The sequence below is a fragment of the Sebastes fasciatus genome, chromosome 2 (genome assembly GCF_043250625.1).
Source record: "Sebastes fasciatus isolate fSebFas1 chromosome 2, fSebFas1.pri, whole genome shotgun sequence".
Classification (NCBI taxonomy): Eukaryota; Metazoa; Chordata; class Actinopteri; order Perciformes; family Sebastidae; genus Sebastes; species Sebastes fasciatus.
Genome location: NC_133796.1, coordinates 15,833,042 through 15,848,070, shown reverse-complemented (window position 1 = coordinate 15,848,070; position 15,029 = coordinate 15,833,042). Strand labels below are relative to the sequence as shown.

At 42.5% G+C, this 15,029-nt stretch overlaps 1 protein-coding gene across 1 annotated transcript in view; it reads left to right on the top strand.

The window, feature by feature from the left end:
* Window positions 1–15,029, top strand: part of sema4bb (sema domain, immunoglobulin domain (Ig), transmembrane domain (TM) and short cytoplasmic domain, (semaphorin) 4Bb) — a 53,023-nt gene that overhangs the window by 12,629 nt on the left and 25,365 nt on the right. The window contains exon 2 of the mRNA XM_074611506.1: window positions 4,993–5,438. Within this exon, the coding sequence (XP_074467607.1) occupies window positions 5,318–5,438 (121 nt within the window). The 5' untranslated portion in view covers window positions 4,993–5,317. The remainder of the gene's footprint in view (window positions 1–4,992; window positions 5,439–15,029) is intronic.

Below are 15,029 nucleotides of genomic sequence, written 5' to 3'. Positions count from 1 at the left end.
AGCGTACTGTTAACAGCTCCAGTTGAATAGAGCTCTAATCCTATAAGTCCTGTAATTGTTGCTTCTAATAAGATCACTTTCTTTGGTGGAGTACTTGCTGTCAAATATGATTTAATGCTTATTAATATTTAATACGTTCTCTTCAGATCCACGCCTCGTTGTTCTTCAGGATGGATTAGGACTCTATAATTTGACTAAAACGCATGTCCTTGTGACATGGTGTTGAAAGAAAAACATATGTAAAAGAAAACAGGACATTACATCAGTTTACTTGTCCTTAATGGACTTGCTAGGCCTCAGCAGATCTGCCTCCGGGCTGTGGAACATCCATCTTGTCCTCCCCGGGTGCTGGCCTCACTTATATGAACATTTTACGCTTCACACTCGTGAGTCATACTGTAGTTTGGATTCCCCAGATACCTTAAGTTTCCTAGTCGGTTGCGGGGGCCTCTTCGTATTGACATATGACTGAGTACACCAACTTTTTTCTTTTTTTTGCGTCAATTTCTGTTTTCTGTGTGGAGGCACCTGAGAGAAGTGTTCAAATACAAGACACTACAAGGAATACAATTAACTCGAGGAACAAAGATTTATTGAATTTTTTTGTAAGACTTAGTTGATGTCATATCAAAAAAGGTTTTACAAAGAAAGCAGCTTTCATTTGGTTTATAGTTACTTCACATCTGAGCAACAGTCTCGTTTTCATATAGATCATAACTGAGGTATTTAAGTACAATAAATTTGGCAAACAGTAATGATTATTACAGCAATTTTGACCTGAAGACCTGAATATGTTTACCATTTATTCAGGTCTTTACCCACCACTTGTCATCTGTTATCTAGTGTCCATGTAGTGACCATTTATAACCTCTTCTCTAGATAATGTGACCGTACATGGCGACCACCAACAACCTTTTGGGGCACTGAAAGGTCAATGCAAGAGTGTTAAGCACAGGTGCAGTTTATGTTGGTTCAGGGGGCTCACAGAACCCCCTTGTTCCCGTGGCCAAAAATGTATTTAGGGATATGTATATGTTTTATAATAACACATAACTAATAATTTATTGTAATGATGAATAATATCGACCTTGTTGTGTCTTCATATTGATAGAATAAGAAACCAACAAGATAAGAAGATAGATTTGTGGTCTTTTTATTTACTTATAATAACATTGGAGCTCTCCGTCCACACTAAATACGCACTTTCTGTTACGTCATGTAAACAAACCTCGTACCTATCAGCTGTGCGCTTGAGATCAGACCTGAGATGTAACCACATTCAAGCAAGCCCCCAGGAAGAGCGCCGGTCGTTGATCCCAATTTTTCGTAGTGGCCAAACAGCGGTACTACAACATCCATGTCCATCACATGATGCCATTCGGCCCAAAAATACTTTTACCCATAGACTTACATTATGAAGAGAGCGGATCATTTTTTTTTAGGTGTATCAACTTCTCAGCCGAAACACTCAAATAGCCCTTATTTAAATCATGAGGTCCTTAAAGTTGTAAAATGCACTAATAGTCGAATCCAGAGTCATTTCCCTTCCTCCGTTCATGTGAATGAGAACCCGATTGAGGCTGGACCAAGGGTTGGGAGGTGGGGTTAGCAAGCCGTGACGGTCACGGCCACGTGCCATTTTGGCATCATGCGCCACTGAGCAACTTTCATAGGATTGAACGGGAGCCCGCCTCCAACGCCGTATCCAGTTCTCCTTATACATCCACGCTTACAAGATGGGTGATACTTGATATCTTCCTACATTTGTACTTTTTAAACTAAAAACACATGTTTTTTATTCTGTTATTTATCGGAAATGACATAACAATATAGCCAACAGCAAGTAGGAAACCTTCCGGCGATCTCCCTCCGGCAAGCTGCCCCTTATTTAGGTTTCTGTAGTGAAATGAGGAGGTATCGTACAGACAACTCCTCATTTGAACTTCACCAATCAGCCGTTCCTCGCGGTTTTCAAAGCAAACGACATGAATACATAGAAGCAGGGTGTCTGACAAAAGTTCAGCTCGTTGTACACATTACATTCCCTCTAGATTTTTTCTTGTGAACCCCCAACCTTAAAGTTCAAACTGCGCCTATGGTGTTAAGATATTTATTTATGCATTACTGCCCCACAGACTTGGCCGAGAAGTTTCCTAATTTATCAGAGTGCCAGCAAACCCTCCCAACAGCACTCTCCTCTTTTCATTAAAATTTAAAAGACCTCTGGAGTCGCACAAGGATAAGCCCTGGGAACATGGAGACCTGGGGTGTGCGAGCGACACACGCTGGGCTGCCAAGCTTGTTGTTGCAGTCTCAGCAGGCAATGAGATGGACCAGCCGGGGAGGGAGGAGGGAGATGTTACGGGATCATGGGCAGGTGTTTCAGCCTCCCGCTCAGCTTGCTTCAGCGTAGCAGCAGGAACCAAAAGCAGGCTGGTAGTGAAGTGAAGAGTGACACAGACATATCGGTCCACTGGTTGAGACCCAGGAGACGGACAGAGACAAGGGTGTGACAGCGAGGCACAGATGCAAAAATGAGAGGTTTTATTCAGTAAAACTAGTGTTATCGGTCTTGCCATAGCAAAGGTGAGACAGATAACCCCCCAGTTACCAAAGACAGACAGCTTGCCAGTGACCTGTAATCTGTCTGCTACCAGCCATCAACTCAACAAGCCATTCAATCAGCAAGCTGCTAATTTTGCCTGGTGCCAGTCTGTAGGTGTGTTAAACAACTAGTCCGTCTGTAGTCTTTGCACCGGCAGGTAGCGAAGAGACAGGGTTGTAAATCTGTTTGTCCTGCATTCAGTTATTGTATGAGCAGGTTGATCAGAGGTTTGAAATGGTATTCTTCAGCAGCCAACCTGGGGCCACTAACTGACCCCCCCCTCGGCCGTCTTGGATTTATTAGCTACCATAAATATTTGAATGGGGTCCTGTGGGAGTTGTTGCAGTGATGCAAGCTCTCAGCCAGAGACACCATGTGCTCTCCAGTGTTTACTTTCTAAACGTCACCACCTATGTGGGAGCTCAGGGGGGAACATCCAGCGCTGTCGGGCAAATAAGGAGTAGTGAGGAACAGGCTTTGCTGTGTTCACTGGCTTAGATGTCTGTACTCTTAGGATATTGGTAAAATCGTGAGAATCAAAGCAAAGCAAACAGTTTCACTGCAACTGTTTCATGCGTAATGTGTCCACCACTTTGACCCACACCTAAATATGAAATACCATGAAATATCGTACAAACATTCATGCCCCCCTCAGGTTGATTTGAGTCATTTTGGTGACTCACTTCTCATTTAGCACCAACATTTTAATTTGTTAACACAACCAAAACTTGTGACATTCCCCCCCAGCCTCAACGGTACTGTGTTTAGTGCTAATTAGCAAAACTGAGATGGTTTGTATAGTAAACATTACACTCATTAAACAGCCTTTTAGCATTTTCATTGCATGTTGACATTAACATTTAATTTACAGAGCTGCTTTGCTAAAGTAAATGCAGCCTGGCAGAGCTGTTAGCTTGGCTGTTTTAAAGTGGCTATAATCAACATTTTATATTACATTGGATCAAATGACTGTGTAACAAACTCAGATAATTTAGAGCCAACTCTGCGTTTCTCCTCAGATCTACGGCGCTTTATGGTGTTTTTCAGCTCATTTTACCGGCCCAACTTAACTGTTTTCGTTCACTCACCTCTCTCATACAGTAGCGTCATTTTTGGCCGGAGTAGGTGGCTGTTTTCAGATAAAAAGCTCCTTACTAAACATCTGTTCAGATAAAGTTGGCAACTAGCTGGGGAACGTGGAACATTTAGCAGCTTAAGAGCCAGATATTTCCCTCAGGTGTTTTTCAGGTGTTGGTGGAGACCAAAAACAGAGCTAAAAAGGAGAGTGAATATTGGACTTTCATTTGCCAAGTGACCATAAACATGACTCAAAATAAAAGTACCTTTGTATCGGCAGGATGTGTAAATAAGCAAATTCACCATACCAACTTAAAAGGTCTGTCGGTGTTGTGTTTACAGCCTGTCTCTGCTGCCAAGTGTCCAAAAATGTGTTATTGCTGGTTTAAGAACCACTAAGACACAATTTTCCAGTTTATTTCAATCATAGAGCTATACAGTTTATGTTCGGTGTTTGCTTAGCAAAGAGGGATGAAGCAGATGGGAGTATAGTACCTATTTCAAGCGTTTTCCAAGAAAACCAACCCCCTACTAAATAAAAAATCTCAGCCTACATCTACATAACCGGGACCTTATCTGCACACTCACACTGAGGCCAATAAAAGTCAGAGAGCAGATGTGTTCATTGCGCCTCTTTGAGACAAATTACAGAGTTGTCTCGGGAGTCGCTGTTCTTTCATTTATTCCCCCACATAGCCACAAAATTAGAGCCAAGCTGCCATCTTATCTTCTTGGGGATCTCTCACCGATTGTTGATGACAGCATAATTAAATACGGGGATTAAAAAAGAATCCAACATGCGTTTTATCTCGCAGAGAAACGTTGTGGGCTGCAGTGCAAATTGGACATCCACTTAGACTTTAAAGTTTGTAGAACCCTTTAAACTACCACATGATGTGTGTGTTCACGTTAGCCGATTGGTGGTCTGAACGGTCCGTTTAGTTGAGTTTTTCTTTGGCAATGTGGTGAAATAGTAAAACAGTAGAAGCATAAATATTTGTTTTTGCCATCAAGGCTTTAGCTGAAGCCATCAGTTTGCTAAAGTCTCAGGTCATAGAGATGAGGCCGTGATTTTTGGGTGATAAAACGCCTTAACTTCATGAATTCTCGGTTCGTTGTTTGCAGTGAAATCCCCACCATCCACCACAATGAACCGCAGCCAAATGTATCAGTTCTTTTGCTTTTGTAGTTGGTGGTTATTGCGTCAGAAGTTGGATCTGGATCTGTTATTCTAGCTTGTTTCATCTTTTCTTTTTTACATGTTCTTGGATCAAACATAAAGAAACAACTTCTCTCTCTTCTCTCCACAGATCCAAAATGACTTTTGCTAAATGGCCACTGGTCGGAGCTTAGTGCTGATCCATCGAAGAGCACTATGAGTAGATGACAACAAGCAGCCTTTAATCCAGAAAAGGATTCCTCTTCTCTGTGCTGTAAGAGTCTGCTAACCGTGTGTAAGGACCACTGGGAGTACGAGAATCAAGTCAAGGACACGTTCGCTCCCCCCTCAGCCTGCAGGAAGATGGGAGTGAGAAAATAAAGCTCTGCGGAGTCGAGAGGAGCTTAATGAATTCCAAGGAATCTTAAAAACAAACGGTGTGAATTTGTGTGTCTGTGTGAGAGGATCAGGCAACCATGTGGACATTAGCTGCGACTGTCCACTGTCTTCTGGCTGCTGCGCTGCTATTGGCTGGCTGCCTCCAATCACTGATGGCCACCGAGGATGATGTCACGCCGCGCATCAGTTTCTCTTACAGTAAGTCGAAATAATTACCTGACACGCTTTTGTCATGACTGTTATAAGCATTGCAAGAAACAATTCCAGTGTTACAATTGTTGCTGATTGCTTACTAAACCCCTCCCCGGAAAAGCAATTGTCCAATCATAGCTTAGCAACCGTAACTAGGCACGGAGGGTTTGTCAAGCTTTGGATTTCTCAACATGCTGAAGTGATGTGCATTGGGCTGTAGGAAGAGCGATCCTTTCATAAACCAAAAATACAAGAGCGGAAATGTGAGGAATGGATTTATGATGGTTTTAATCTGCTCTAATGTAAGATGTAAACATTAGCATGTCCAGCTAACTAGATAGATAGTTATACCTATCTCATTCATAGTACTACAACTAACTAGTTGAGACATGCAGCTTTAGCTTTGGTCTTTCTCTAAGGTCCTGACACACCAAGCCGACGGTCGACCTTCGGACAGTTTGGGGCCGTTGGTGAGTGTCCGTCGGCCTAGTTTTCGAGGCGTGTCCCGCACCGTCGGCTGTAGTCGGCCCGTGTTGGAGTTTTTTCGGCCGATTCAGCATGTTGAATCAGCGGCGGAGCTCGTCGGTGAGAGAAATCGCTCTGATTGGCGGTTCAGCTTAAACGAATCAGTGCACAAGAAGAGAAACGGACGTGAGGAAAGTCAACGAGTAAAGTCAAGAGGAAAAACACAGAAGGTTCTTCTCATTTTTCATCTTCATCTCATCTGATCATTCCAATACACGGATATTCTCACAGCGACATGGCCATCTGGAATGAAGCTAAGTAGTGAGTGAGAGTGTCGTGAAAACGGTCGGCAAACGCTGCTTTGTTTCATGTACGTATCATAACAACGGCTTGTATATCTGCAGTCCTCGATCTTCCGGTTTCCCTTTTTGAATGACGAATACAGACTACCGCGACCTGCTGGTGTGGAGAGTTATTTCATCTCACGCAGGCGCAGAAAGTACGTGCTAACTGACCGTTTGCTGTAGTCTTTGTGGTGTCTTCAACTGGTGACCTTCATCGCCCCTAGTTTTTTTATGTCGACTTGGTGTGTCCCCAGCTTTAGGCACCAGAACTACTTTGTTCGGTTCAGGCACAAAAACTACTTGGCTAGGTTTAGGAAAACATCATGGTTTGAGTTAAAATAAGTACCTTTAATCCCAGAAGTCATCTCAGGGGGCGTGTCGTGTAGTTAAGTGGGCGTGCCTGCGAGGCTACAGATAGACCCTTCTCCAGAAATTTGCTACAACACTGGTAATTTCAGCCAACAAAAATTGTCACCAGCTACAAAATGAGTAGCTTGCCTTTGTCTACCTCTGTGTGCAGCAGTAATTTAGGGCCTCAGAGTTTAGCAATCTGTCAATTCCACACAAAATAACATAATTTAGGTGAATGTTGAACAAAGACAACAAACACAGCTGCCACAAATGTGCAGCTTTTGCAGCCGTGTCTTCACAGACATGTCAGAGACCACAAGTGTCTGCAGGCTCGCATGTACATGTGCCAACTTGAAGGCGCCTGAACTACAAACACCACTTCTCATAAATAACATGCAATTATAAGTTTGTACCCCGACGGTCTCTTTTTAATGTCACTTAGCACTGAATTTACTGTGTGTGTGTTTTTCTCCCTGAGCCTTGACAGGACAATGGGGTGATGCATGGTATAACATGTGACTCCTCAGAGTGTTACTCTGGTGGAGAGTAAAAAAGTGCAACAATTTGGGGCCTAGTAAGTATCCTGCAGCACATATAGTCTGCCTTCGTAGTTTGTAAAAGCACTCGGCCTTTCCCCCAATTTGGCCTTTTGGTATTGTACAGCTAAATGCAACAAATATAAACTTAATGTCTCTCCTGGCGAATCCACTGATTGAATGGAAGACCTTTTTTTTGCACCTGACTTCATCATTGCATGTAATTACTCCACACACTCTGCAGCACTCCTCTTATTATAACGGCTGTGGATTAAGCTTTTATAATATAAAAACATAGTGCTGCCTGTTTTTTCACATTTACTCAGCTAACAGCTTTTTGGTAATTGATTGATGCATTGATGGCAGCTTATGACAAATGAGGAGAAAGAGAAATAAGGTTGCTGTTTGGATGCGGCTCACAGGGGAAATTGACTGCTTCTCAGGGGAAGTGTTGCTAAACACTTATATTTTTAACATCCTGTGTTGTAGCTGCTGGAAAAGGACAGCTCGCACGTTGAGTAGCTCCCTGGCTCCTACAATGTATTTTTATCCTGTCCTCGTCTCTGTTTTGCAACATTGCTCATACAGGCAAATGTGCCGACCCAGCAGCAACCAAAGTACAGGCTTATATGGATGTAGCGGTGCGTTGGCTCCTGTAAACACTACCTGTCTGAATTTGAAGTTCCTCCCTCTCGAAACAACAATCTGATGCTTGTTTTTCTTCACTCGTCAGCCGACTCATGGAGGCGTCTCGCGGTAATTCACATGCACCATCTCAAATTGGCATCGCTCATACCCAGGAACAACTTGAGCCATTTAACTTGTTTCTCAAAGAACTAAATGGATTAAATTGGCCCAAGGCTGGTTCCCAGCATCTGAGTGTTTTGCAAACCACTGATGTTTCTTTTTTTCTCCCCACCGCTTTGCTTTGCCCCACTCAGCATCCATAATCTAAATTTCATGTATTTTGACGGCAGCAGTTCGTGATTGAGATTCTCTCAACTGGAGAGCATAAGTAGTAGTGTGAGACAACATGCTTTTCAGCCGATAATACGGTGTAGAAAATCTTATTTAAACGTCACTGACACAGATTGTAACCTATTCATTAAGAGCACAGCTTTGCATAAACAGGGTCTGCTGCACCACTGACATGCTAAACGTTTCGTATATAAACTAGCCTCAATTCAGCCCACGCCATTGATGCAAAACATGTAAAGCAGGTCGCCGGTTCAAACCTCCATTCTAGTTGGTGTATTCTGTAAGAAAAGGGGGACCCGGCCTGTTTTCTCTCGAGGGGACCCTTGCCTCAACGTGGCCTTTTTCCTGGAAAGGCGTCCCTTTTTCTTTTTGTCTTCCTTTCCTTCTCCTCTCGCTCCTTCCTTCTCTCCTAATGAGCGGGCTAATCTCTCATGTGTAGTGAGTGGAGGTTTTTGTGGTCGCTGCAGTGGGAGAGCCTTGTCTGTTTTTCATTACGGCTCTTGTGCAGAGAGACGGCACAAAGGATCATGGGACTTACTTGAAGCAGCGAGCATCGGTTAGGCATGCGGCGTGTATCACTGTTAGTTATCAGAAATCTCTCAGGCAGGATGTTACTGTCTTTCTCCAGATATGCGCTGAGATGAGATGATTTATATTTCTTCTTTTCTTTTTTCTTTCACTTGGAACAGGAAGGAGAAATTCAAGTTCTGCACTTACTAAGCACAGTTTACATTAATGAGCTGGTTAGGGCGTTTGGCAACCTCTTGATTTTTTTTTTTTTATGTGCATGGACTGTATTGTATGTCACCCTGCTTCTGCTGTGTTTCTGGTACCTTAAAGCAACAGTTCGATGATCGAAGCCACTCCCATGTTAAATATGAACCTACAGCCAGCAGCTGGTTAGCTTAGCTTAGCATAGACACTGGCTGTAGCTTTGTATTTACCATACAGACACAAGAATGATATCAAGCGTCTCATGCCAGACTTGGCAAGAAAGTGTATTTCCCAACCGCATTAACCCCAGTGTAGTTTATTTTTATATTTAATCTCACTAAGTGGTAATCATTATATCTTATTTTATCAATTCAGAATGACTTTGTCCTCCAATCTGGTGTTTGTGTGCATGTTTTCTTGAAAGGTTTGGGGTTAGATGCAGCATAAGCTATTTGAATATCCTATAATATACTGCATGCCTTTTTTATCCCCCCATGAAAGGGACATTTAATAAAATATGTGTTGATATTCAGAAATCATCATTGTCAATCCTGTGTCTTTTTGCAGGTATTTTGATTTTAATCATATATTAGTAATTGACACAAGTAGGCATCCAGTCACAACAAAGCTTTAATAAACCAGATTTCAAACCCACAGCATCACAAGTAGGCATCCAGAGACTCACTATTATTACTTTTACTTATTAATCATATATTACTATTGTATACAAGGTTTGCATGTAATGTACTGAATGTATTACAAAGGAAATATTCAGATCAGAAGGGAAGATTTTCAGTCTTCATACTTTCACAGAGGCTGCTAGTAAAGAAGCAAATCAAAATGCCCCTTAAAACGGAGCTACCGAGCATGCTGTGTACGCTCAGTGTACTCTGTCCTTTCCCGTTTATGTTTGGTTCATGTTCGGCGAATATTGTGCGCTTTCTCTCATGCATGCTAATCCAGTGACCTTGGCAGTGTGTGGATCGCAGTGCAGAAGCAGAGGAGGGGCGGCGGGATTGAGGAGGGGTGGGGGGGGTCAGGCCAAATGCTCGTGACATGCTCCGATGCCCACCTAAAACCCGGCAAGGACACGCCCACTGATCCTGAAAGAAAAGCAGTCTGTGGCTTCCAGCAGAGGTGGCACTCACAAGTGCCTGCATGTAATGCCGTAACAGCCGCAACAATGGAGAATAATTACAGCACATCAACTCCGTCTGTTTCAGACGCTTTAATGGCTTCGGCACTTGCACGCTCCAGGGAATGTACAGAAAAGTTCAGTCTGTGCAGATTTCGATCAGGAACATTTGATTTGAAGACAATGGCGTGCAGCGAGGAATAATGCTGTAGCTGTTAATTGAGATGGACAGAGAGGAATGTGAGGTTAAAGAGAGGCATTAGTTTTTTGTTTTTTTTGGATTGCTGGGCTGCAGTCTAGATTTGTACAAAACTAAAATGTAGTTTGCCGCATCACTATTAACATGCAGCAGAGATTTTCATAGTTTTATAGTTACTGTGACACATAAAAACACCTTTTTATGATGGACTGAGTTTAACTTTTCATAGCGAGATGAAGCAGCATGTAGGATTTATATAGTTTCTGGACAAGTCTCACAACATAACATTTTATTATATGACACACAAACAAATGTTTTTTTGTCACGCTTCAGTGTAGGGGTGTCCCTGACTAAGAACTTACATAGTCAAATCTGATTGGTCAAGTCTTGACTATCATCTAATCATGTTTTATTGTCTTTGTTTGTTAAAGAGATTGAACGAGAGAGAGTCACAAGCCGCAAACAGCTGTTTGTATGCACCACAAACAAAAAAATATCTAGCGGCCCAGGGTTCGATTCCAACCTGTGGCCCTTTGCTGCATGTCATTTCCTCTCTCTCTCTCCCTTTCACTGTCCCTATCCAATAAAGGCAAACAAGCCAAAAAATAATAATCTTAAAATATATATGATGTATATATGATGTATATATTTATATATACATCATATATTTATCTGCAAGATATCACAGACCGGAGGAAAACAAGCAGTAAGAGCTGATCTGAGGTCCGCTGTCCATGTGCTGTCTATGAGAGCCGGCTCTCAATCACTCCGAACTCCGACCAAACGGTCAAACTAGGCAGCACTGATCAAATATGAATCAATATTATGTTACATTAAAGCCTATTTCTCTCCTCAGATGTTTTCAGAATCATCTTGTAGTGTACCGTTTAGCTGTAAAATGAGAAAGTTTGTGACGCGGCAGCCATGTTGAGATCTGTTGAAGGAACGCCAAGTACCGGTCACATGACCGGAGCACAGTCAATTGGAACGCTCTCTCTCTGAAATGACCTGTGATTGGTCAAAGTCTCCCGTAACGGGCTAGATTTTTTAAAGTCTGAAAACAGAGCCATGAGGAGGTGCAGAAGTCTAGTTATCTCTCAGAACACTTGAATTACAATATGCTGAAAGATTATTATGGAATTTTTGCCCAATGATGCCAAAAATATACTGCCTACTGCCTCTTTAATGCGTTATTATTGCGTTAACTTTGACAGCCCTAATTATGATAAATGACTACAATAACTTATTATTTAGTAAGACTCAACTATTTGGTCACGTATTCAAAATTGATACGCATTGTAAAAAATGAAATAAAGTCTTTTTATGCCCCTTAAAGACATATCACTACCGCACACCATTATTATCTAAAAACAACGACGCACTACATAAATAAGCATGTGCTCAGGAAACACCTCCGGTTTTTACATTTCAGTTGAGGCAGAACTTAAATGGTTAAAAGCAGTCGTCTCATGTATCTTTCATTAAAAGTCAGAACTTTCCTGATTCATTTCCAGTATGTTAATGCGCTCCACATGCCTCTTATTCCTACTTGTGAGTGTATGTGAAAAGAGAGAGTGAGGTGTGTGTGTCGATGAGGCCCAGCTGACTGTATGTTACAGTATACAGACTGAGCTGGATTCTGTTACTGTCTGACTTTATAGAAATCCTATCTGTCTGACTTTTGCATGCAGGTGTAGCACTAATGTTTTCATGATAGGAAGCACTATGGATATGAATGACACCTGTTGACGGAGATAGAGTTGAATTTTTTTTTCAAACAATGTCAGGGCAGAATAACCTTTATGAGCCACACTATGGAGGCTAATGCAGCAGGTGTAAAGGTCCTGAGCTCACCAGACTCCTGATAGCGGCATGGCTACAGGAAATAGATGTGACAGTCAGGAGGTGTGTGTGTGTGTGTGTGTGATGTGTATAAGAAAAACCATTAGCAAGGAGCGTAAAAACCAATGTGCTTGACCAGTTCTCGTCCTTACTACTTAACGTCGTGGTGGATGAGTGGAGAGCAGCAGACTCCTGCCTGCTCTCCTCATCAAGGGCCTCTCCAGAGACACACACACACACACACACACACACACACACAGGGTAGAGGGTTGTGCCTGTGTGCTGCGGTCGCACTTAAAGGCCTTCAACACATGCCAGTCCAAAGTGAGTGCACTTAGTAAACTGCACACAGCTCCACTGGTGCCCTAAAAATCGACAAGTGTGCAATGCTAGAAAATGGCAGATTATCGAAGTGTACTTTGATGGGATTCAAGCCGTAGCAGAAACCATCTGCAAGCATGTGCAAGCCAGCTGGATTTGGATGCTCGCAGCGCCAAGTTAACGCAAATGCCTTTTTTTTTTCTCTCTCTCTCTTTCTTCAAGTCCACTTGGCCGAGCCGTAGATTTCATGTCATTCAACAAGCCAACCTTTCTTGGTGTGCTTGTATTTTTTTTTTCTGTGTAATGACATAAGTAAGTTACAAAATAAAGAAAACATTTGAAGTAGTAGAGGGTGGATTAGGATGTGGAAAGTCAGAAGCTTCCCAATACCTCATTAAAGTTACTTAGGATTTCAGCTGGCAAACATTCCTCGAGCAGCTAGTTTGTCAGAAACACAACAGAAGAGCAACTAGTTTATCTGTTCAAAAAATGCTGAAAATCACAGTTTCTCTGGAAGCATTTTTGACGAATGATCATGTCGGGGTGCTGACCTCAGTGACGAACACATTGCATTTCCTGTAACTGCTTCACATCTCTGTGAAGAAACTGTTGAGTTTGCATGAGGAGAAAAGTTATTACAGCTGTGATACGCCAGAGTTGCAAGCATTGATGCTGGATTACACGCATGAATCATTTCCTGTGAATCCCTTGTGCGTGTGAATGCAAATGCGGGAATGGCGGACCCCGCCACTAACATTGAAAACTACTATATAGAGCGGTAATTAAAAAATTTAGATACATTGAATGGCTATTGCTTTAAAAAAATGCTGACTATAAATGTAAAAAACATGGTTTGCTTTCATGAAATTAATTTAAACCCCATTAACCCCTTGAACCACTGACGGTCCGCTGGCGGGCCATCCGCTATTCTGTCTTTCGGCGGTTGTTGTGGGCTGGGTTTTCAAGCTAGAGGGAAGATACTGGTATCATATGAAACTAGAAAACAGGTATAAAATGACCTGTTGTGACTTCTAGGATAATCCCAGCCTCATGTCACTTTACAACCACAAACTAGAGACCTAAGCCCTGTTCAGAGCTGGTATTAACACGCGTCCTCAGTTATCGGATCACAAGTGGACAGCATTAAGTACATCTGTTCACACCTGGGTAACAACTATAGATTCAACGTTTTTTCACATTAAACTCGTTGAAATTACAGTTGAGTTCGACCAAAGCACACTTGTTGATTGTTGGAAAGAGTAATGACGACGGTTTTGGTGAGTTTTATTTTGTTTCTGTCCAGTTTGAATGAAGTGTTTTACGCTGCTCCGCTACGTACAGCTGATCTCAACATAAACAAAAATACGCGTGGATGATGATGCAAGCTGAACGGAGAGGGGGGCGGAGGTCTGCGCTCTCCGAGTGCCATTCTAGTTTAATTAATAAAATGTTATTCCTTATCGATGACTAGAACAACTTGACACACAGTGCTGTGCTGCATCTCAAATTAATCATCGGGTTCGCAGCTTTCAGATGATGTACACCACTGACATCAACTGTTGCCTACTTATCTACCCCTGAACATCCCCCGTCCTCCACCGCTACCTCTGATAAAAAAAGAGGGCGGAATGATAAAGGGTTAACACACTTCGTAATGATGTTTTTGTATCAGGAAGGCTGAACAAACGTTGGCTGATTTATTGTTTTCCTTTTTTAGAAGCAAAAAAATGCATTTCTTGAAATCTGAATCTGTGTGTATCAGATTCCAGTGACATCTTTTAGAGAGGAGAGGAGGAAGATGGGGAGAAAGAGAGGTTGAAGAGGCATCCCACACATGACAAGCACAGGCACGTCTATTTTGAATTGTGAGTGAGGAAATTATACCAACTATCTGTCTCCGTCGCTCTGTGTTTCAGCCTGTGTTTGAATAGCCCACTCAGATACCACATAGAGTGTCTCGGCGAGTGAATATCCCGGATTTTGTACGCTTTCAGCCGTGATAGACCACCGCGCTCCATCGCTCTGCTGCTTTGAGTGTTGGGTGGGTGCGTGCCAATCCAGAGTGCATCAGGATGACACCTAAGAGCCAATAATTACAGAGCAGAGCATCATGTCTGTGTCAGCCCCCTTGTTCTTCTGCTTTTAGAGGTATGCAGCGTTATTTATACGCCGGCCTCTTCCTTGTGTGTCGGGGGAGATGTTCTTTCTTCAGAGGGTGAAGGGGGGAAATTTTCCAGCTTGTACAGTACACACAACTGTTCTACATTTCCAAAAAATATTCAGTCATTTCACGGTTTTCTGTTGTCGCCCTGATTCCGAAGACTGCACATGTAACCGTGTGGCACCATTAACACATTTTTTTTGCTGCATAATCCTCACACACAGCAAACACTGCACTTACACACTGTCATGCTCTGGTTATTATCTGCAAGGTGCAGCTGTCTCTCAGTACATCCAAGTATGAACATAATACACAGCGAACAGTACACACACAAAATTGCAGCAAAGCCACACCATCACTCTCAGTGATCACAAACAACACAACACATCTGTGAGCCTTATTGCCTGGCCTTACAGATACAGTAAGCATCGCACTCTTTCTCAGACTGGTTCAGTGCCGTCAGCTGTTATTTACAGTCCAGTAACGAGCAATTTTTTTTCTCTGCCCCAATTTCTCTCTGGCTTTGTCTCTATCAGGTTTGTAGAGTTTTT